Source organism: Myotis lucifugus, unplaced genomic scaffold, assembly GCF_000147115.1.
Source record: "Myotis lucifugus unplaced genomic scaffold, Myoluc2.0 scaffold_21, whole genome shotgun sequence".
NCBI classification, from domain to species: domain Eukaryota; kingdom Metazoa; phylum Chordata; class Mammalia; order Chiroptera; family Vespertilionidae; genus Myotis; species Myotis lucifugus.
Window position 1 is genome coordinate 10,839,515 of NW_005871069.1, and position 24,902 is coordinate 10,864,416.

The window sequence follows — 24,902 nt, forward strand, 5'->3', positions numbered from 1 at the left end:
GGGGGGGGATTAAGAGACCAACTGAAGGACTTATATGCATGCATATAAGATTAACCAATGGACACAAGACACGGGGCGGGGGGTAAGGGTTGGGGGAATGTCAAGGGGGGGAAAAAAGGAGACATATGTAATACTCTTTGTAATACTTTAAGAAATAAAAATTATTAAAATATTAAAAAAAAAGTGTAAACAGTAATTATCTCTGCGTAAAAGGACTTCAGGTGAATTTTATTTTTAAAATGATCTATTAGTTTTTTAATTTTTTTAATAAGCACATGTTAATTTACACTTATAAAAATTAAACACCGGCTCAAATGCTTGGAATAAGCATTTGGAGAATGAGAAATGGAATTCAAGTTACTGTTTTAAACATATACATTTCTCTCTTTTCCTTGAGAATCTCACTGAAATGACAAGAGTGCTGTGCAAAAATGAATAGATCCATGGGACAATTAAAAAGAAATGGGTGAGATTACTTTGATGTCTAAACCAGAATAAACTGCAGCCCACATGGACAAAGGCTGTGGGCAGGCAGCACCAGTCCATGGCAAAGCCCCTGGAGGCCATGCCAAAGGAAAGGGAAGTGAGGAAACAGGCTGTGGTGCCCCAGGTGGGCTGACCAAACCCAAGCACAGCAGTTATGCGGGACCTTTTGCTTGGTGAGGACTCATGTGTGGATGCTATGTGTGAGGAGAAAGAAGTTTGAGGGGCTATGAGTTGAGCCTTCGTGTCCAAATTGAATCCTGAAGAAGATAAGGAGAGAGCAGCCAATGCCACTGAGAAGCCAGCTGTTGAGATGCATTTGAATAATCATCTCCAAACATGGGACCCACTTCATTACTGACCAATTCCCTCTGCATTGCAAATCCAGCACTGGCGGGGCATTACACTCTTCCAATTTACAAAAAGGAAGGAAGAGCTAGTCCTCTTCCACACACTCCTCCCACTGAGTACATTGAAATCTGCAGTCAAGTATATTTCACCTCTAGTGGACAATTCCCTCTCCTAAGCAATTTCTTCAAAGTGAATCTATGTGATAGAAAACACTTATTTTTAAAACCTTCAGTTTAAGTCCCATATTTTGGCAATGCAATTGATCTTTAGGGTAAAATGCAAAATGGGAATTTTATTGCAGTTCTTTGGATTTTGCACAGTAATTTTCTTAAACCATTTCATTAAGGTTTAAAATGCATACTCGCAGGTAAAAGATTAAAAACATTAAAAAATGAGACTTATTTTCTGAAGATAAGTGAAGGACCCCAGGGAATTAAATGATAATAGATCTAAACATTGAAATCTATTTCAAGCAAGATTAGTTCACTGTTCACTTATAACCAAAATAAAATGGAGGGGGGGGGCACTGTTTAGTGCTTAAAATGAGTTGGAAATATTTATTCTCTTCTTTTTAGAAAATATTGTTTAGAATTAGTGTTATAGCTCAGCTGGTGTGGCTTAGATGGCTGAGTATCATCACCAGCACCAAGAGGTCACCCAGTTTGATTCCCGGTCAGGGCACATACCTGGATTGTGGGCTTGATCCCCTATAAGGGGCATGTGATGGCAGCCGATGGATGATTCTTTCTCAACATTGATGTTTCTATCTCTTTTACCCTCTCCCTTCCTCATCTCTCTAAAATCAATAAAAACATATTTTTTAGAAAAGAATTAATGTTCTAGCTGTTTTTCAGAGAAGGATTTGCCAATGAAATCATCTGGGCCTGTAGTTCAATTTTTTAGAAGGCTTTCAACTATGAATTCTATTTATCTAATAAATATAGGATGACTCAGTTTATTTCTTCTTGAGTGGTTTTTAGCAGTTTGTCAAGGATTGTTACATTTCATCTATTGTGTTGAATTTATGTGCATAGAGTTGTTTATAGTATCCCTAATTAAAATTTTAATGTCCCTAAGGTCTGTGATGATATTACCCTTTCAGTTTTGATACTGGAGATTTGGATCTTTTTTCTTTTTGGTTAGTCAGTCTGGATAAAAATTTATCAATTTTATTGATTTTTTTTGCACCAAAGAATCAGATTTTGATTATTCACTTTTTTCTATTATTCATCTAATATTAATTCCATTGATTTCTGTTCAAATATTTTTTATCTGTTTATTTTATTTTTAATTTATTTTATTGGGGTGACATTGATTAATAAAATTATATTTATATAATTTTATAATACATCAATTGTATATTGTATTGTGTGCTCACCTTCTTTTTGCTTTCTTTGCATTTAGGTTATCCTCTTAATCTAATCCTGGGAGATTAGATTGCTGATTTGAGAATATCTTTGTCTTCTAATATAAGCCTTTAGTGCTTCAAATTTATTCCTGAGCACTGATTTAGCTGTATCCCACAAATTTTTATGTTATGTTTTCATTTTCCTTTACTTCACACATTTTTTCTAATTTTCCTTGAGTTTTTATCTTTGAACCATGGATTGTTAAGAATTGTGTTTAGTTTTCCATTATTTAGAGATTTTTCAGTTATTTTTTATGTTATTAATTTCTAGTTTAATTCCAATATGGTCAGAGATCACATGTATGATTTCAATTCTTTTAAATTTGTAAGGCTTGTTTTATAAACAGAAATATTATCTTTTTTTTTTGTATCTGTGTGCACTTGAAAAGAATGTGTATTATGCTACTATTGGGTGAAGTGTTCTATAAATGTCAATAAAATATCAGTTGATTAATGATATTGTTCAGTTCTTCTATACTCTTGTTGGGTTTCTATCTACTTGTTATACCGATTAGACTATGTTGCTACATGCATGTACATTTTAAATAGTCATGTCTTCCCGTTAAGTTGACCCTTTTATCATTATGCAATGTCCTCTCTCCCTGATAAATTTTCTTGTTCTGAAGACTATTTTACCTGATAGTAATATGGCCATTACAGCTTCAGTTTAGTATTTGCATGGTACATCTTTCTTATATCTTTTTTCATTCTTTTATATTTTACCTATGTATATTGTTATATTTAAGGTGTGTTTCTTATAGACAGCATATTAGTATATAGTTGAGTCTTATTTTTATCCACTTTCATAATCTTTCTTTTACCATTTAAATTCAATGTAATTATTAATATACTAGTGGCCCAGTGCACGAAATTTGTGCATGGGGGGGGTGTCTCGCAGACCAGCTTGCACCCTCTGCAATCTGGGACCCCTCGGGGAATGTCCGACTGCCGGTTTTGGCCCGATCCCACATGGATCGGGCTTAAACCGGATGTCAGACATCCCTCTCGCAATCCGGGACTGCTGGCTACAAACCGCTCACCTGCCTGCCTGCCTGATTGCCCCTAACCACTCAGCCTGCCAGCCTGATCACCCCCAACTGCACCCCCTTGCTGGCCTGCTCACCCCCAACTGCCTCCCCTGCCGACCTGATTGCCCCAAACTGTCCCCCCCTGCCGGCTTGATCACTCCCAACTGACCCCCTTGCTGGCCTGATCTCTCCCCCAGCTGCCACCCCTGCTGGCTTACTCGCCCCCAACTACCCCTCCCTGCCGTCCTGCTCACCCCCAACTGCCCCGCTTGCTGGCCTGATCGCCCCTAACCTGCCTCTGCCTCGGCCTGTTTGTCCGAAAGGACGTCAGGAAGGTCTCCCGGAAGGTCTCCCTGTCTAATTAACATATTACCCCTTTATTAGTATAGATTGGGATTTAGCTCTACCATCATTTTACTTATTTTCTCTTTGTTCCCCCAATTTTTTCCTCATACTTTCTTTGAGGTTATTTTTATCTGATGTATGTTCCATATCATCCATTGGATTTTCCATTGCTATTTCTCATTGTTTAAACTTTTTCAGTGGTTTATCTAGAAATTATATATAAATTCTTAACTTTTCATAATTTACTTTGAACTGATATTTCACCACTCAGGGAGAATGTGGACTTTAAGGGATCTGCTCAATAATGCCTGCCATCATCACACTGCTGTCTCAGGATTGTCTGATATTGAGATGAGAGAATGAAATAAATAACAAAAACAAGCACATGGTATTTCCCTCACTATTCTGACCCATAGGGATCCCCTTTCCTGTGCCTTGTGACAGAAAACAGAGAATTTATCTTTCAGTTTTTTTTCTGTCTTCTTTGTTGCCCAATTCTTGTCTTTGAGCTGCCTTTGAGCCCTGGTCAAGAGATTCCAGAAAGGAAAAAGGTGAAAAATTAAATGCTGGTTTGATAGTATTCTGAATTCTTGTTTCCTTCCCAAACCTATCTGCTACCATTTATTTTTGAGTCCTTAGATAACTGCTATATGTATTCTATCCAGGGCTTTTAGTTTCATTCAGAGGAAAAGACCCAGGTGAGTAAATATGCTTATCCCCCCTTGACCAGAAATAGAACCTCCTCTCTACAGCCTTTTGAATAACAAGTTTCATCTTTTGCATTTAAAATCACTATTTTCAGCATCAAAGTTACAACTAAACTACAGAACAACCATCATTCAGAACCACCTGAAATCCAGCTGAATGAAAATTCTACAACTACAGATTTAAAGAAGAAGCCATGTCAAGACTGGTTGAAGGGGCAGAGACAAAGAATGGCTGGTCTCACATCCATGTGTGGAGAATAAAAATTGGGAGGGATATGTCCGCTGTAGTGGTCCCCCTCTGAGGAACTCACACCAGGCCACTCAGCTCAGGGCTCAAATGCCAGGGAGAAAAGTCCCCATAACTTCTAGCTATAAATATCAGTAAGGATTGTGGCTGAGTGAGACAGAAGCTTCTGGAGTCTCAGACAGTTCCTCTTAAAAGGCATGCACACATCTTACTGGGACTCACTCCTTCTGAGCTGCAGCACAGGGAAAGCAGCTTGAAAAGCACCAGGGACATAGAGGGAGGAACTAAATTGTCTGGCATCAGGCCCAACTGGCATGGTTCAGTAGTTGAGCATCGACCTATGAACCAGGAGGTCACAGTTCAATTCTTGGTCAGGGCACATGCCCAAGTTGCAGGTTTGATCCCCAGTAGGGGGTGTGCAGGAGGGAGCCGATCAATGATTCTCACTCATCATTGATGTTTCTATCTCTCTCTCCCTCTCATTTCCTCTCTGAAATAAAAATATATTAAAAATAAATAAATAAACAAACAAATACATAAATTGTCTGACATCAGGATGAGAGCTGGGGTGGGGCAGCTTTCTAACAGACAAAAGTGTTGGCAGAGCAGACACTATATCTGAGTATCCTCCTTGTTCCTTTTCTGAGACATCTTCCTACAGAGCTGGCAGGCAGACACCACATCTAAGTATCTGTAAACCTGGCTCACACAGTTTGCCCCACCATGGTGATTACCTGAGACCTCACTCTACCAATTTTCAGGCCTACTCAAACTGTTTCAAGTACTTTTCCACATGAATGCTTATCTTGGCTCATGCTTCGGGTTTTCCTAAAATCTCTCAAACAACCAACATCTGGCCTCAGCATGCTAAATGACCTCAGGCCTGACACTAGCAGCAGCCAGCCTTGGCTTGAAGCTTGGCTTCTCCTGGGCACCTCCAATACCAGCAAAAGTAGAAAAAATATGTAGATTTCTTTGTAGTTCATGCTAGGTGTCCCTGGGCAGAACATGGGTGGTGGCTGATCTTGGCCTGCACCTCCAAGGAGGCCCCAGAGCCATCACACATGATGGGTAACCCCAGACCAAGTCAAAGCACCACCCAACCACCTCCACAAGGGGTGGATTCAACTAACACCAAAGCCCTGCTAAAGCAAGTCCTGCTCTGTAGTGTGGGTCCCTGAACAGCTGATCCTCCACAGAAGTTGGTGGTAGCAGCTAGTCCTTTCAGCCAATCAGCCTGGAGGTAAATCCCTCCACTCATATGCCAAAAGCAATCAAGGCTCAACTACCACATGAGGATGTACTCAGCCCACACAGTTGTGGCAGGAACCTGGAGTGCCCAGCTTGAGTGATCAGGAAGCTGTGCCACTAGACCCTATAGAACACCGACTACATCGGTTACTCCTCTACCAAGCCTGGGAGACATAGAAGCTCTATCTAATTCATAGAAACAAATACAGGGAGGTTGCTAAAATTAGAAGACAAAGAAACATGTCCCAAATGAAAGAACAGAACAAAACTCTAGAAAAAGAACCAAAGAAAATGAAGAAAGGCAATCTACTAGATCCAGAGTTCAAAACACTGGTTATAAGGATGCTTACTGAACTTAATGAGAACTTCAACAACATAAAAAAAATTTGGAAACCATAAACAAGAACCAGTCAGAATAAAGGATACACTCACTGAAATGAAGAATAATTGACAGGACATTAACAGTAGAGTTGATGAAACTGAGAATCAAATCAGTGATTTGGAATAGATGGAGGCAAAAAAAACACCCAATCAGAACAGCAAAAAGATAAAAGAATCCAAAAAATGAAGATAGTGTAAAAAGCCTCTGGGACAACCTCAAGTGTACCAACATTCAAATAATGGGGGTGCTGAAGGAGAAGAGAGAGCAAGAAATTGAAAACCTATTTGAAAAAATAATGACAGAAAATTTTCTTAACTCCGTGAAGGAAATAGACATACAAGCCTAGGAAATACAGAGAGTCCCAAACCAGGTGAAACCAAAGAGACCCACACCAAGACACATCATAATTAAAATGCAAAAGGTTAAAGACAGAGAGAAAATCTTTAAAGCAGCAAGAAAAAAAGTAGTTAGTTACCTGCAAGGGAGCTCCCATAAAAGTGTCAGTTGATTCCTCAACAGAAATTTTGCAGGCCAGAGGGAACGGCAAGAAATACTCAAAGTGTTGAAAAGCAAGGACCTACAACCAAGATTACTCTAACCAGCAAAACTATCGTTTAGAATCAAAGGACAGATAAAGAGCTTCATAGACAAGAAAAAGCTAACAGAGTTCATCACCACCAAACCATTATGCTTTATTCTGAACATTATTACATGAATTGTTAAAGGGTCACTTTTAAGATTTTATATATATTGTCTTCTACTTAAGCGGTCTAAGCTGTAGTCTGGCCTCCCTCTGTGGGAGGCAACCGGCCGATCAGAGGAAGGCACCACCCCCATCACCCCCTCGCTGCTGCTGCCTCTGGCCTCCCTCTGCAGGAGGCTACCAGGCCAATCGGGGAAAGGCGTCACCCTCATCATGCCTCTGCTGCTGCCACTGCCGGCCACTGCAGCTGCCTGAGCCTTGGCCCTCACAGCCACTGCAGCTTGCCTGAGCCTCAGTTTGGCCCTTGCAGTGGCAGCCACCATCCGTGGCTTGCCTGAGCCTCGGGCAGCCGCTGCAGCTTTGTCCGGAAGACATCCGCTCTAATTAGTATATTACGCTTATATTAGTATACTAGAGGCCTGGTGCACAAAAATTTGTGCACTGGGGGGGGGGTCCCCCAGCCCGGCCTGTGCCCTCTCGCAGTCTGGGACCCCTTGGGAGATAACGACCTGCTGGCTTAGGCCCGCTCCCGGGTGGCAGAGGGCAGGCCCAATCCCTAGGTGCAGCCCCTGGTCGGGCTCAGAGCAGGGCCGATTGGGGAGTTGGGGCGCCGCCCCGTCATGCACAGAGCAGGGCGGATGGGGAGGTTGCGATGCCACCCTCAGTCATGCTCAGGGTAGGGCCGATTGGGGGGTTGGGGCACCGCCCCCGTCACACTCAAGGCAGGGTCAATGGGGAGGTTGCGGCGCCACCCCCTGTCACTCATAGAGCAGGGCCGATCAGGGGGTTGAGGAGCTCCCCGCTGTCACTCACAGAGTAGGGCCCATAGGGGAGTTGGGGCACCACACCCTGTCACACACAGAGCAGGGCGGATAAGGGGGTTGGGGCGCTGCACCCTGTCACACTCAGGGCAGGGCCAATGGAGAGGTTATGGCTCTACCCTGTCACACACAGAGCAGGGCCCGTGGGGGGGGGGTTGGGGCGCCGCACCCTGTCACACACAGAGCAGGGCCTATCAGGGGGTTGGTGCGCTGCACCCTGTCAAACACAGAGCCGCAGGGCAATCAGGGGATTGGGGAGCTCCCCCCTATCAGGCACAGAGCAGGGCAGATAGGGAGGTTGTGTCCCCGACCCCTGTCACACACAGAGCCGCAGGGCGATCAGGGGGTTTGGGCGCTGCCCCCTGTCACGCTGATCCCGGTGCCGGGAGCCTCACTGCTCCGCTGATCCCGGTGCCAGGAGGCATATTACCCTTTTACTATATAGGATAGAGGCCTGGTGCACGGGTGGGGGCCGGCTGGTTTGCCCTGAAGGGTGTCCTGGATCAGGGTGGGGGTCCCCACTGGGGTGCCTGGCCAGTCTGGGTGAGGGGATGAGGGCTGTTTTCCGGAAGCGAGTGACTGAAGCTTCCAACTGCTCCTTGTTTTCTTTCTTTTTTTTTTTTATTCTGGGCCAGCTTTAGGTCTGAGGCCTCGCTGCTGAAAACATCGATACAATGTTGCTAAAGCCCGGCTGAATGAAAGCTGGTTTCTGGGGTTTTGTTTATCTTCTTATTTGCAACATAGTACATAGTTGCTTAGAGTTGTAGCTCAGAGGCCGGCAAGTGAGGCGGGGAACGTTGGAGTCCACAGCAAGCAAACCTCATGTTTGCTTCCAGCTGCCTGGCTGCCGGCCGCCATCTTGGCTGACAGTTAATTTGCATATACTCACTGATTAGCCAATGAAAAGGGTAGCGGTCGTACGCTAATTACCATGTTTCTCTTTTATTAGTGTAGATAATATATATACATATAAACAATAAAATGGCAATAAAGACATATCAATCAATGATTGAATCTAAAAGACAAACTAACAAGCAGAACAAAAACAGACTCCTAGATACAGAGAACATTTTGACAATAGCCAGATGGGAGGGGCATTGGAGGGATGAGTAAAAAGGTGAAGGGATTAAGAAATACAAATTGGTAGTTACAGAATGATCATGGGGATGTACATTACAGCATAGGGAATATAGTTAATAATCTATATATATAAAAGACTAAGTGACCAGTTGACCGGTTGATAGATCGACCGGTCGCTTTGATGTGCACTGACCACCAGGGGGCAGATGCTCAATGTAGGAGCTGTCAATGGTGGTAAGCGCATTTCCACAGTGGGAGCACTGCTCAGCTGACTGACAGGCACCAGGCACTTGGGCTCACAGCCAGGGAGCGCAGCTGTGGTGGCGCCCTCAGATTCCCAGCAGCTAGCTGCTGCCGTGGCAGGCACAGCGGGGCTGGGATGAACAGGAGCAACACAGCGCCTAGCCCAGGCTTGGGCTCCTCCCCAGACACCTGCCACTTCGCACACTACTACATCCCTCGGGGGATGTTAGACTGCTGGTTGCAGCCAATCACTGCAGGCCATGCTGAGGAACCCCACTGGTGCATGAATCCGTGCACCTGGCCTCTAGTATTCTAATAATTATGTATGGTGTCCTATGGGTATGAACTTTATCAGGGTGATCACTTAGTAAGTTATATAATGTCTAATCACTAGGGCAACCATGTCAAACTGAAAGGTTAACATAGGCCAAATAAACAAGGTTTAAGTTTATGTGGGCCACAAAAAAACAAAAGCTTCAATTTTCATAGAAATGTAGGTTTAATTCAATAGAGAGATGCTGGATACAAAGGACTGAAATAAATGAGTAATCTACACTAATAAAAGAGAAACATGCAAATTGACTGTACCTCCGATACACCAACAAGCCATGCCCACCAACCACGCCCACCAGCCAATCAGGAGCAAATATGCAAATTAACCCAACTAAGATGGTGGCCATGGAGCTGGAGCGGGCAGGAGGCTTGGGTTGCCCCCGGCAATGGAGGAAGCCAAGCTTCCTGCCTGCCCTGGCTGGCCCTGTGCTCTGCTCAAGGCTACAATGTTTCAATTATAGAAGATAAATAAACCCCAGATACCTGCTTCCAGCCCGCAGGCGTGGCCAACCTGAAAACGGCTATCAGCCCCTCACCTAAGCTGGCCAGGCACCCCAGTGGGACCCCCCCACCCTGAAAGGGCTCTGGGCAGCCTGAAAATGGCCCTCAGCCCCTCACCCAGGCTGGCCAGGCACCCCAGCGGGACCTCCACCCTGATCCGGGACACCCTTCAGGGCAAACCAGCCAGCCCCCACCCATGCACCAGGCTTCTATCCTATATAATAAAAGGGCAATATGCAAATTGACTCTAACAGCAAAAGCACTGGGAATGACTGGTCACTATGACACACACTGACCACCAAGGGGCAGACGCTCAATGCAGGAGCTACCCCTTGGTGGTCAGTGCGCTCCCACAGGGGGAGCTCTGCTCAGCCACAAGCCAGGCTGATGGCTGCCAGCACAGCAGTGGTGGCGAGAGCCTCTCCCACCTCCTCAGCAGTGCTAAGGATGTCCGACTGCAGCTTAGGCTTGCTCCCCGCTGGCAAGTGGACATCCCACAAGGGGTCCCAGAGTGTGAGAGGGCACAGGCCAGGCTGAGGGACTCCCCCCACCCCAAGTGCACAAATTTTTGTGCACCAGGCCTCTAGTCATTAACATAAAATAATAGAACATTTTAATAAAAATTAATATTTTTTCTTGAGCATTAACTTACCAGATACTAAATAACAGCACAAATTAATAAGCATAACACAAATAAACCTATTTTTCTTGTTCTCCAAAAGCAAAATATTTCCTGTTGTGCACACCACACAAGTCAGTACAAGACTAATGACGTGGCAATTGGCTGCTAAAATATTTGCTGCTAGTATTAGTGGAGAGAAATGGTGTGCCTGTGTATAAGGTGTATAAGGGAAATGAATGCAACATGATGATAGTAATCAGTCATTAGCAAACGTAGTTCATTATTAATAATTATGTATAACAGGTTATTGTAAAAATTAAGTTATGAAATTTTTATTAAAACGTTTCTTACATACCATTATATTGGCTGGGCCACAAAAATATTCATTGTGGGCTGCATGCAGCCGCAGGTTGCAAGTTTGACATGCTTGCACTAGGGTATAGACCTGAAACTAATCTATTGCTATGACACGCAATGACTACCAAGGGGCAGATGCTCAACGTACAGACATGGAAACATGGAACAGACTGATCAATCTCAGAGGGAAGGGGGGAGGGGGGAGGGTGGGAAGAGATTAACCAAAGATCTTATATGCATACCAGTGCACGGATTCATGCGCCAGTGGGGTCCCTCGGCCTGGCCTGTGGGGAACAGGCTGAAACCAGCAGTCTGACATCCCCTGAGAGGTCCTGGATTGCGAGAGAGTGCAGGCCAGGCTGAGGGACCCCACCAGTGCATGAATCTGTGCACCCAGCCTCTAGTATAATATAATCCAATATAGTGTATGTAAACTGTGATTGAAAAATAAAATAAATGGTTTCAATAAAGAAAAAAAAAAAGGACAAGATCTGGCTGAAAGGAGACATGTGGTTTCCACTTAGGGTTTTCACAGAAAGGCTTTAAAGCCCCTAGGAGATCTTGCTCAGAAGTTTTGTACATTACCTGCCCAATATGCACTCATCCTGGCCTGTTTCATAGTGTTGTTGGGGTCACTACATAGTTGGTGCTTAAAACCTTGAGAAATTCAGGAGTCTCATCTTATATTGTTTTGGCTAAAGTCATATCATCTACAACTTGACAGATGAGATATGGTGGAATGGAAGAGTGGCCAGGATTAATTCAGACAGAAATGTGCAAATGAACCAGCTTGGATTTTATTTTTAGATAGAAAGGAACACTGTGTTGAACAGTTTAAGAGCAATATGAGGAACCATGCTTGTGTTTGTTTCTATGAATTAGGTAGAGCTGCTATGTCTCCCAGGTTTGGTAGAAGAGTTTCCTTATGCAATAGGTGGGGATTCTGTGTAGAATCTTAGAGGAGATAAGCTCAATATCTTTAGCATTGGTTCTTTCCATTATCAGACTAAGGCACTGGTTCTTAAACTGGAGCATTTACAAGGACCCCTGGAATGCTTACCATAACATACCTATGGGCTTTGCCTCCAGAGTGTCTGAATCAGAATATCTGGAGTGGGGCCCAAAGGTGTGCTTTTCTGGCACCTGTATTGCATAATACTTTATAATAACAGGCTAATAAATTCTTTTCAATAGAACAGAATGTTCATTGTTTGATAAACTTAATAAATGAGTGAAGTGTATTGATGTTCACAAGAGCATGTTGGAGAAATAAAAAAGAACATGGCAGTTTTCAAGATAAAGACTATTATCTCTGGAACTGAACAGATTCTGTACACACATATAAAGCATATTAAAGAGTCCAGATGGCATTGGAAGCAAATTTACAAGCTTCTAATTCATAATACTAATTATAAATCTAGGATACTTTTAGGTCTACAATAGGTTTCTAGATTCATACAATACCTCTAATAGAGTATGTTAAACTAGATTGATTTCAGCAATAAATATTTTGAGTTATGAACCATTTTTAGAAGAACCTATGGAAAATGGAACATAATTTTAAATGTGAGTTAAGGGTGGAGAACATAAAATATGAGTCTATATTCAAGTGAATACATTGGTTTTCTATGTTTAATGACTGAGGGTATTTCTCAGGTCTGTCAACTTATATGAATTGGTACAAAATATACAAATTGGTACAAAATCAATACAAAATCATATATATATATATATATATATATATATATATATATATATATGAATGAAATGGTGCTAATTAAATATCAGAAAATATCCTAAGCAGAGGTTATACTAAGAAAGAAATAGAAGCATGTTCTATAAAGATTCTCTCTGAGTTGTTGGATAAATAAAATGTTTTTGTGAACATTTTTCTTTAAGAAGTTTATAATTTTGAATTCAGAAATAGGAGCTGGCTACAAAATTGATAAATCTAGTTATTACATAAAATGAACTAAGTTCCTCAAGGACCAGTATTTCTTTTTATTTTTCATGAAAGTCATGTTTTCACAAATACAATTAATTGATAACATTGTGTGTGTGTGTGTGTGTGTGTGTGTGTGTGTGTGTATACCTTTGGATTAGAAAAGGCTCATAGTCATTCTGTTATAGCAACATTTGTTGAGCATTTACTGCTTATGACAATGTAAACAGGGAGTTATTATTATTCCAACTTTACAAATAAAACAATTGAGGCATAGAGATATTGAATTTATTACTCAAAGTCCCACAGCTAGTAAGAGAGGGAGGAGAGTTGGGATCCACACCATCTACCTCCAAGTGTATATGCTGATTTGCTATGCTAATAGACCACTGAAGCAAATCATTCAACATGCATGAGACTAGATACAAGACTGGAAACCAAATAGAATTCAGTTAGATATTGAGGGAACTTAATTATATGTATTCCTCCATTTTATTATACTAGAGGCCTGGTGCACAGATTTGTGCACCAGTGGGGTCCCTCAGCCTGGCCTGTGCCTTCTTGCAATCCAGGACCCCTCTGGGGATGTCAGACTGCCAGTTTTGGCTCGATTCCGCAGGCCAGCGGCAGTCAAATATCCCCTGAGGGAGGAAGTAGTGCGTGAGGAGCCCAAGCCTGGCCCAGGTGCTGCGCTGCTCCTGCTCATTGTAGGATGGCATATAATAGGAATGGGCCATAAACCAAAAATTAAATTGAAATATTCACTTGTAATACTGATAGTGGAGACAATGCACTAACTGAATTATGCACTCTGCAAAGGACATGGGCCAGTGTATGTGGTTTGTTTGATTTGTGAAAGAAGCTGACATCCATCTGACTTAAGATCCTGAATAGGATTGGGAGGCAGGTAAGAGGGTGACAAATTCCCATAATTCCAAATTCCTATTGAAAACAAACTTTCCTGCCTGGCTACGTTGGACCATAACTGGTCTTCTTTACCTTTAACTGTTCTGGATCAAAGAGGAAAGCTGCACCAAAAAACTTGTGTGCTGCATGAGCAAGTCAACCCCATCACTCAGGACGGATGAAGATTTCCTGTGTTTCTTTCTAATAGGCTTGTCTTGGGTATAAAAGCACATCTCTTTTTCCCCAGAGGATTTGTTAATCAAGGTGAATTGCAGGCATTAGGAATAAGCTCATTTCTCTATGGTGGCAGAAGAGTTAGGCATGCATGCCCTGGGCTCAGGTTACTCAGGTTGTTTGGCTCTGCAGCCTAACAGTGGTATGATACTAGGCCCCTTTGCCAGACCTCACCCATCATAGGAGGTAGCTACTATTATCATTCCCATTTTATGTTAGAGGCTGAGTCATAGGAAAGTTATGTGCCTTGCCATTTATTATCTAACTAGAGGCCCTGTGCACAAATATTTGTGCACTGGCGGCGGGGGGGGGGGGGGGGTCCCTCAGCCCCACTTTTGCCCTCTCACAGTCTGGGAACCCTCGGGAGAAAAAAACCTGCTGGGTTAAGCCCGCTCCCGGGTGGCAAAAGGCAGGCCCCATCCCTAAGGGCAGCCCCTGGTCAGGGTCAAAACAGGGCCAATTTGGGAGTTGGGGTGGCGCCCCCTGTCACACTCAAAGGAGGGTTGAAGGGGAGGTTGTGGCGCCACCCCCTGTGCACACACAGAGCAGGGCCCATCAGGGGTGTTGGGGCTCCGTACCCTGTCACACACAGAGCAGGGCCGATCAGGGAGTTGGGGAGCTCCCCCCTGTCACGCACAGAGTAGGGCCAATAGGGGAGTTGGGGCACCACCCCCAGTCACACACAGAGCAGGGCCGATCAGGGGGTTGGGGAACTCCCCCCTATCAGGCACAGAGCAGGGCCGATCAGGGGGTTGGGGCGCCTTCCCCTGTCATGAACAGAGCAGGGCAGATAGGGAGGTTGTGGCCCCGCCCCTGTCACATACAGAGCCTCAGGGCAATCAGGGGGTTTGGGTGCTGCCCCCTGTCACTCTGCTCCAGGGGCCAGGAGGCCTCACGGCTCTGCTGATCTCGGTGCTAGGAGGCCTCGCTGCTCCACTTGACACAGGGACAGTGAGGCCTCGCTGCTCGGCTGATCCCGGTGCTGGGAGGCATATTACCCTTTTACTATATAGGATAGAGGCCTGGTGCATGGGTGGGGGCCGGCTGGTTTGCCCTGAAGGGTGTTCCGGATCAGGGTGGGGGTTCCGCTTGGGTGCCTGGCCAGCCTGGATGAGGGGATGATGGCTGTTTGCAGCTGGTCGCACCCCCTTCAGGGTGGGGGTCCCCACTGGGGTGCCTGGCCAGTCTGGGTGAGGGGCTGAGGGCCGTTTTCAGGCTGGCAGGTGACTGAAGCTCCCAACCTCTCCTTTTTTTCTTTTCTTTTTTTTAATTCTGGGATTTATTTACCTTCTATGGCTGTCACTGGAACTGAGAGCCAGCTTTAGCTCTGAGGCCGGCTCCAGCTCTGAGGCCTCGGCTGCTGAAAGCAGGAATCTAGGGTTTGTTTGGCTTCTATAATTGAGACACTGTTGCAACTCCAGCTCAGCGGCTGGCTGAAAGCATGGGGTTTGTTTAGCTTCTATAATTGCAACATTGTTTCTTAGAGTGCAAGCTCAGAGCCCAGCAGTGGCAGGCGGGGAACCTTGGCTTCCTCCTTCACTGGAGCAAGCAAGCCTCCTTTCGCTTCAGCTGCCTGGCTGCCGGCCGCCATCTTGGTTGGCAGTTAATTTGCATATCGCCCTGATTAGCCAATGGGAAGCGTGTTGGAGGTACGGTTAATTACCATGTTTGTCTATTATTAGATAGGATATTTGGCACAGAATAAGTATTCAGTGAAAGCTGGTTGTTACTGTTTCAGATGTTAGGAGCTCAAATATGGAAGCTGTAGAAGCCATCGTCCTGAAAGCACGTTCTAATGCCATTTAAAATACAGGTTCTGCAGCTGGTGTGCAAGGCTTTCTGTACTGTGGTTCAGTATTTTGAAGATATGGGTCCAGCATTCCTATATGGGGAGCCCCGGAGAGGTTTGTACTGTAGTACAGGCTTCATTCTTGTGCATTTTGTTAGCTCCATGTGGTGCTCTACCCTAAAGAAAGGATTGGGTTATCACCCATATTCATTACATTGCCAGAGAGAGCTGCCCTGTTGGTCTTGGAGATTATCTGTAAGCATGTGCAATCATGTGGCGATAATCCTGTTTACTGGCCTCTATAGGTGAAGTTTTGTTTCCTGGCTAAGAGCAGAGCTCCTCCTTGGAGACTGGAAGTTGGTTTGTTTCACCACCAGCACTAATGTATTCCACAGAAGGAAGAACAGCTGGGTCCTGATCAAGAAACATTTTTTTTAAATTTTATATGAATACCTCCATGATAATACTGCAGGAGTCTTCTCATTTTCTCTAGAATTTTGAAAGGCAAAGATCTGTGATTTATTTGAGTTGCTGCATTAAAATATTATATTATTCTAAAACTAAAATAAAACAGCTTTAGGACAAGAAGTTTGAACGTGCCTAAGATAAGACTTAATTCAATGGAGAAGTTATTTCATATGTAAAGATTGTTCCAAATTTCTCTGAGCACAGGATCATTATTGTTTTACAATCATTTCCATCAAAGTTCAATTCATATTAGTAGTATAACTTTTTCCTTATATAAAACACTATATCTGCATCCTACTATAGTAGTTTGTGACTAAATGGCAAATTTTATAGGAATAAAAAAGTCAACTCAAGTTTTTGGTAAACAACTCAAATTTATGTCTAATAATTTAAGAGAAAAAAAAGTAAAATTAAAACAATCAAGAAGGAAAGGCAATGCAAAGTATATAAATCACACAGTGAGCGAGGATACTTGGGCTCATTCAATATTCCATTCACATTCCTGCCCCTGGATTTCCACATTGTTATTGTATTAAAGCCTCAATTACTAACATTCTGCTATTTTATGCAAACAGTTTGATATGAAAGCTGGTTAATGAAATATTTTTATGTAAACAAGGAAGATTTTGCTAAATATAATCTAAAAGACAGTTAACTTTCATCTCACTTATAGGTGGAATCTGATAAACAAAATAATTTAACATATGAAATAGAAACAGAATCATAGATACATAGAACAGACTGACAACTGTCATATGGGAGGGTGTTGGATTGGGTAAAAAAAGATGAAGGGATTAAGAATATATATATATATTATATATAACAGTATGGTGATTGCCAGAGGGAGAGGGTTTGGGGAGGCAGAAGAGGGCAAAATGGGACAAGTTGTGGCAGAAACAGACTTGACGCTTGGTATGAGCACATGATGCAGTGTGCAGATGATGTGCTATTGAGTTTAACACTTGAAACTGTTTTATTAACTAGTGTTGCCCCAATAAATTAAAAATAAACAAATAAATAGAATTTTTAGTGGCATGGAGGGTTTCTTTGATGTTCTCTCTGAACTGCGACAGTGAAGCAGAGCACATGCTGGTGTCAGCATAACATGGTTGAGCCAAATTTATGTTACACTTGGATATTCATTTGTACACACTTTAATTTATGTCCTGTTCTTTTATATTTATTGTATTACTAGAGGCCTGGTGCATGGGTGGGGTCCCTCGGCCCGGCCTGCGCCCTCTCCCAATCTGGGACCCCTCAGGTGATGTTGGATAGCCGGTTTCGGCTCGATCCTCACAGGCCCAATCCAGACAGACAGGAGCCCGATCCTGTGCATTGAGCATCTGTCCCCTGGTGGTCAGTGCTCGTCATAGTGACCGGTCAACTGGTCTTTCAGTTGCTTAGGCTTTTATATAGATAGATGCTCTATTTCTCTCCATTAATCAATGCATAGTGACTCTTGCTCCTCAAGTTAGCCCCTGTCTTCCTCCAATATCAGTGCTTAGGAGTTTAAGCTGAAAGCTTGGTGTGCCTGGCCCTGGGCAACCCCATTCAGATCTGGTGGCATTTCATATTAGCCCCATCTCCACTTGGGGTTAGGAAGTTCTCAAAGTGTGATCCTGGAACCAGCAGCAGCACCATTGCCCGGCATGTGGAAGAAATGCACATTCTCAGGCCCTGACCAGACTGTTAGAGGTGGGGCCTGGTGGTCTGGGGTTACTGAAACCTCCAGCTGGTTCTGATGCTCAGTCAACCTTGAGAGCCATTGGTTTTAATTTTGCCTTGTTGCCTGTACCCTGTCTGCCTGCATTGACTTCCTGGGTACTGAGGTATGTATAATCTTTATTTTTCTTCCTCTGATTTCCTCATGACTGGGCCCTGTTCTCTCTGATTGAGTTTCTTCCCTGATTTCAGATGAACACTCTAGTTCCCAATTGAGATTAACACCTTGCTTGTCAGATTGGAGCCCTGCCAGCTCCTTTCCCTAAATACATCAATCCCTGCCTTTATTTCTCTCCCTTTCTGGCTGGTGGCCAAGCCTGGCATTGAATCAGTTAGGCCATTTGAAGCCAGTTCCGACTGGGGCATCTCCTTGACTAGGCAATCTCATGCTGTGCCCCAGGAGGCCATGTAGCACTGGCTAAGTTGACTCCAGCCCCTCACCTGTGAAGGTTGTGGTCGACGTCACCATCTTTCCTTATTAGGCTCTGTCCTTTAACCTAGATAATTGACCTAACCTGCCTAGAGCCAATTGTTACAGCTCACTCTCCCTGCCCACCTGGACATAAGAGACTGCAGAAGTTATGGCACTGTGTAGAGTCAGGGGATGCCTTTGGAAATCCCTAGAGGAGAGTTGGGTAAATACTTTAATTACTGATTTGGGGACAATCTCTTCAGGATAATGAAAGACAATCGTAGAAAATAAGTTACATTTGCATTAATTTAAGAAATATTGACATCATTTCATTTTGAGTACTCTAATTTACCTGATAGTACATTTGATACTTTTATCTTGTGCGCTTAGTATCCTCTAATTTTTGTTTTCCAAGCCCTAATTTTTCCATGCATGAATCTACCTGCTGAATTTTATTTTCCAGAAATCTGGACACACCTCTTTCTTACTAACAGTTTCCAGGGACCTGGTGCTGTAGAGTTTAGTGCAATGTGTGTGCTTATCATAGGAGCCTACGGGTAGCTGCCACAGGGAAAGAAATTGCAGGTCACACTTTTATGCTAGAAAATAATTCAACAAACATTTCATAACCTCTCCACTTACCTTTTGTCAAAGCCCTTTTATAAGCTTAGCCAGTATTCACAATACATCAAGAGGTCCTTTTTCCCCTTGAATTTGTTTTAATGCATAGCCACTTGGCCCAGCTTAGGCAGTTTAGGCATAAGCTTTCTTATACTAAACGACTTATACTAAATAAACTTCCTGCTTCTGCTTTCTCTTTGTCAAATGGGTAGAAAACGATCAGTAAATGCTTAACAAAAGAATATTATATTTGTGGTTATATTCATTTAATTTTTCATGTAGCAATTATTTATTCAATCGTATGAAGTGCCAGGCACTATATTGGTGCTGGAATAAAAGTCCTTGTCTATAAGAATCTTATTGGAAGTCCTTTTTCAGGCAGTCAGATATGGGTGTGAATTTTCCTTACAGAGAATGGGGGGTCCAGGGAGGGATTGTGTGACCCATAAAGATATATGACTTTGAGAAAGAAAATGTGATTTACCTGAAGTACCATTACATTCTGGAATATGATAATGAGGATCCAGATCAAAGAAACACTTAGAGATAGCATTAAAAATAGATTTACTCATTTTTGCAATTGGCACAAGCTATCAATTTTGTCCAACTACCTCAGCAGCTACATGCATGCTTCAGGTTAGCAGTAATCATCCAATTGATTGGATGATTGCTAATTGGAGGGCTCCTTACTGAGGCCCTGACACAAGTTAAACATTGTCTGACTGTGTCTGTAGACTCCCTCTGGCTAAACACATGGCTCACTAACCAAGTATATTTAAGCATGTTCTGTGTCCCTGGTTCTATCTTAAATGCTGTGAGAAATTAAAAATAAAATTAATTCACTTTCTCCTTGGTATTAGAGATTTTTCTGTATAAATCCTTATGGATTGTAAGCATCTTGAGGACAAGACCTGTGTCTTACTCATTTTTGTAAACTCCAACCACAATGTACTCAAGAGTGTTGAATGGAGGAATTCATAGATAAATTAATCATTTCTAGGGACATACTATAAACAGACATCACCCTGAGGTTTCTAGGACTCTTGGAAAATTCAGGTCAGTTGATGATAGATCATATTGTGTCACCTTGTGACTGACTGTGCACTTTTCCCTGGGCAATTAGCACACAGACCTGCCATGGTACTTTTGAGCAAGTCAGCAACTACAGACTGGAACTGCCCAGCCATGCCTCCTCAGGTGTCCTCCCTTAAATAGTGCCCCTAACCTGATCTGAAGCCAAGTCAGCATGGGGGTCGTTCCTCCTCCGAACACCCAGACTGTGAAGAACACAAGCAGCAGTGTGGTGGTGAACATCATTTGTTTGGGCTGAGATCCCGTGTCCCGAATAGCTAAGGCAAATGCTATGGCTCCTCGCAGACCTTTCAGAGAAAACCAAACAGAGAGAGAGAAAGAGAGAGAGAGAATAAACATCATAATTCTCATTTAATTGAATTTATCTTTATAATTTGCTAACAAACAAAATTACTTTTCAAACACAGTTAATTTTTTTAAATTAAACTTTTTATTTATAATTATGTAATGATAGATTCACAGGCAGTTGTAAGAAATAACAGACTTTCTGTTTGCCCTTTCCCTCCAATGATGACATCGTGCAAATTCTAGTGCAATATGACAACCACGATTTTGACACTGAGATAGTCAAGCTCTACATTCCCATTGCCACAAAGATCCCCCATGTCATCCTTTTATAACCATATCTACTTTCTTCCTACACAGTCCCTCTTACAAACTCTCTCTTCCATATCTTGCAACCAGTAATCAATTTTATATTTCTATAATGTTGCCATTTCAAGAATGTTATATAAATGACATCAAGAAGTATATAGCCTTTTAGAATTGGCTTTTTCACCCAGTATGATTCTCTGGATACTCATCCAGGCGGCTAAATATATCAATAATTCGTTCCCTTTTATTGCTGAGAGGTATTCCATAGTATGGATGTTTGATAGTTTGTCTAACCATCCACCTATTGAATGACATCTGGGTTGTTTCCAGTTTGGGCTATTACGAATAAGACTGTTGTGTTTGTAAACTTAAGTTTTCATTTCTCCGAGATAAATTTCCAGGACTGAAATCACCAAGGCATATGATAGTTGTGTGTGTGTGTGTGTGTGTGTGTGTGTACATATATATTTTATATACATACGTATATTTAATTTATTTTTACTGTTGAAAGTCTTACAGATGTCCCCCTTTTACCTCCATTGACTCCTTCTAGCCTGTACCCAACCCTGACCTAGGTATTTGTATATTTTTAAAAGAAATTACCAAAATGTTTTCCAGAATGGCTGTCTGCTAACCATTTTACATTCCCACCAGCAATATATGCTGTCCAGTTTCTCTACATCCTCACCAGCATTCAGTGTTGTCAGTATTTTTTTTTTATTTTAGTCATTCTGATAGGTGCATGGTAATAGTTTATCGTGGCTTTAATTTGCATTTTCCTAATAACTAATGATGTTGAACATTTTTAATGTGCTTATTTGCTCTCTTTATACCCTCTTGGGTGAAATGTCTCTTCACTTTTTACTTCATTTTCTAATTGGGTTTTTAGAGTTTAATTGTTAAGTTTTGAGAATTCTTTAAATATTCCAGATAATAGTCCTTTGATGGATATATAGTTCTTCCCACTTTGTAGTTTTTTTATTGATGAAGACTAACCTGTTGATTTTTGCTTTTATGAATCATGTATTTGAAATAAAGTCTAAGAACTTTTTTCTGGGGTCTAGGTAGCAAAGTTTTGCCCCCGTGTTTTAATTTTTTCCCCTAAGAGTTGTATAGCTTTACATTTTACATTTAAATTCATGATTCTTTCGAATTAATTTTTCTATAAGGTTGGGGCTCATTTTTTCATCTACAGATGTTTAATTGCTCCATTGAGTTGATTTTGTCCCTTTGTCAAAAACTAGTTGGGTGACTTTCTGTGCGTTCTGTTCCATTGGTATGTGTGTCTGTCCTTCTTTTGTGTGGTCACTGCAGACATATATTAGGCCTTAATATTAAGTGAGTTACACATGTTTTGTTTTCAAAATTATTTAAACTATTCTAGGTCTTTTGCTTTTCCATGACATTTTAGAACAATATTGTCTACATCTAAAAAATTATTTTCTGGACACATTTGCTTTTAAAAAATTAAATGCGCCCTAACCGGTTTAGCTCAGTGGATAGAGCGTCGGCCTGTGGACTCAAGGGTCCCAGGTTCGATTCCAGTCAAGGGCATGTACCTTGGTTGCGGGCACATCCCCAGTAGGGAGTGTGCAGGAGGCAGCTGATCGATGTTTCTCTCTCATCGATATTTCTAACTCTCTATCCTTCTCCCTTCTTCTCTGTAAAAATCAATAAAATATATTAAAAAAAATTAAATGTGTTGCCTGGCTGGTGTCGCTCAGTGGTTGAGCATTGACCTATGAATCTGGAGGTCACAGTTTGATTCCCAGTCAGGGCACATGCCTGGGTTGCAGGCTCAATCCCCCCAGTGAGGGGTGTGCAGGAGGCAGCCAATCAATTATTCTCTTTCATCATTGATGTTTCTATCTCTCTCCCTCTCCCTTCCTCTCTGAAATAAAAAGATATTTTTTTTAAATTAAATGTGCCAAATGACAATAAAAAAAGGTTATGGACCCTTGAAACTTAATAAATAGGTAACACTAAAGAATTACCCCAACCAGAGTAAATACTTTTATAAAGTCCATAATCTAAACTAACCTTTTAAAACCTGCATTTTTCCTGTTTTATTTTTCTTCTTCATTAACAATGTGTTAATTGAATTTTCATGTCAAAATTTAAAATCAAAGTGTGATAACATAAATAAAAAGAGATGTGGACTTTGAGGAAAAGTAACTAGAAGTACAAACAGTAAACTAAAAATTAAAATGGAAAGCCTCTTGGATATCATAAGACCCACAAGACATTTATGGGCCCTGTTATATCAGCTAACAGGGCAAATAAACATTTATAATGACAACGAGTCAAGTCAAAAACATAGTGATTTGGTTAATTTTATAGAAATGTTTAAATCACATAAGTAAAATTTTAATGGTCTACTTTTTACTATAGTTACTGTATCAGCTAGATTTCTAAATTTCCAAATCTTTTTTCAGACATTAAAACATTTTAGAAATTGGATCCATAGCAGGATGAGGAAAACTATAACTAGCCTGGCTTTTATCCCTAGATTCTCCACTTAGAACATAATGCTACTTTATTATCTCCACACTGACAATATACAAGAACAAGTAGCAGGACAGAAGATCCAGATGCTTAAACTAGAGAGGCCTCATATATTTTCCTGAAATAAAAAAAGCCTCAGAAAGAGAGAGCAACATGCACTCCAATTATAAAATACTTTCAAGGAACAAAATGTAATTGGAGGAAGGAAATTATTCTGAATGTCCATGTAGACAAGGAAATGACCTGCAGATAAGGAAGGTGACATTTGAAGTAGATGGTAATAAAGAAAAGTTCTTATACATCTGAAATTCTGGACTCACGAAGAAAATTCCCACGGGGGCTGCTCATGGATTTAGACCCGGCTGAGGACAGGGAGGGTAATATTAATAACCCTGAATCCTGGGGAATAATTTATCAATGTTCTCTCCATGAAATATAAATGGTGTCGTTAGGGAATGAAAACTCAAGGACACAGTCTTACAACAGACTTCAATACAAGACTGGAGATGGATGGTGATCTTCCCATTTTCTCTTTTCCTCCAGCTTGAGTGCCCATAAAAGAGCATTGCCCCAAATTAAGTGGTGAGTATGAGAAGTATTAAGTGATATGAATCTAATTATTTATTGAATATTTATGTGTGTGTTCACTTTGAATTTTTGTAAGAAGGAAAATAACAGAAATTAGAATAAAAGTTAAAACTTACTATATCATGCTTATTATAAACTTTCATTTTAGATATCAAGGACAATAAAAAAACACAATCATTTATATTCCTAAATATGTTTAACAATGTATTTCTATTATGTTAAACTAGCGTAACTATGTTTTCAAATCTAAATTATCTATACATGAACAGTTCTTCTTTTAAAAATATACTCAAAGATACCTGTTATTCTGACTTCTAATCCTATATAATAAAAGGGTAATATGCAAACTGACCCTAACAGCAGAACGACTGGGAATGACTGGTCACTATGACACACACTGACCACCAGGGGGCAGACACTCAATGCAGGAGCTGCCCCCTGGTGGTCAGTGCACTCCCACAGGGGGAGCTCTGCTCAGCCACAAGCCAGGCTGCCAGCTGCCAGCACAGCAGTGGTGGCGGGAGCCTCTCCCGCCTTCTCAGCAGCGCTAAGGATGTCCGACTGCAGCTCAGGCCTGCTCCCCGCTGGCAAGTGGACATCCCCCGAGGGCTCCCGGGCTGCCAGAGGGATGTCTGATTGCCAGCTTAGGCCTAATCCCCTGGGGAGCGGGCCTAAGCCAGCAGGTGGTCATTCCCCGAGGGGTCCCAGACTGTGAGAGGGCACAGGCCAGGCTGAGGGACACCCCCCCCCCCCCGAGTGCACAAATTTTTGTGCACCGGGCCTCTAGTCTATATATATAAAACCCTAAGCGACCGATCGACTGGTCGCTATGACATGCACTGACCACCAGGGGGCAGACGCTCAACACAGGATCTTCCCCCTGGTGGTCAGTGCTCCCCAATTGCAGGAGCACTGCTGCTCAGCTGACCAATGGGCACCAGACACTGGTCTCACGGCTGGTGAGTACCGCTGTGGAGGCGTGAGCCTCTCCCGCCTCCAAGGCAGCACTACTGAGCGGCAGCAGGCTCCGCGGGGCCAGGATGAGCTGGAGCAGCAGAGTGCGGCCCCCCGGCCCAGGCTTGGGCTCCTCCCTGGCTGCCTGCAACTTCGCACACTACTACATTCCTCAGGGGATGTCAAACTGCCAGCAGTTCAACATCTCCTGAG

The 24,902-nt window shown here is 42.5% G+C and overlaps 1 protein-coding gene across 1 annotated transcript in view; it reads right to left on the reverse strand.

Moving 5' to 3' along the window:
- SLC9A9 (solute carrier family 9 member A9) overlaps window positions 1–24,902 on the reverse strand; it is a 771,103-nt gene that overhangs the window by 224,095 nt on the left and 522,106 nt on the right. The window contains 1 exon segment of the mRNA XM_023751381.1: window positions 20,182–20,335. Coding sequence (XP_023607149.1) covers window positions 20,182–20,335 — 154 coding nt within the window.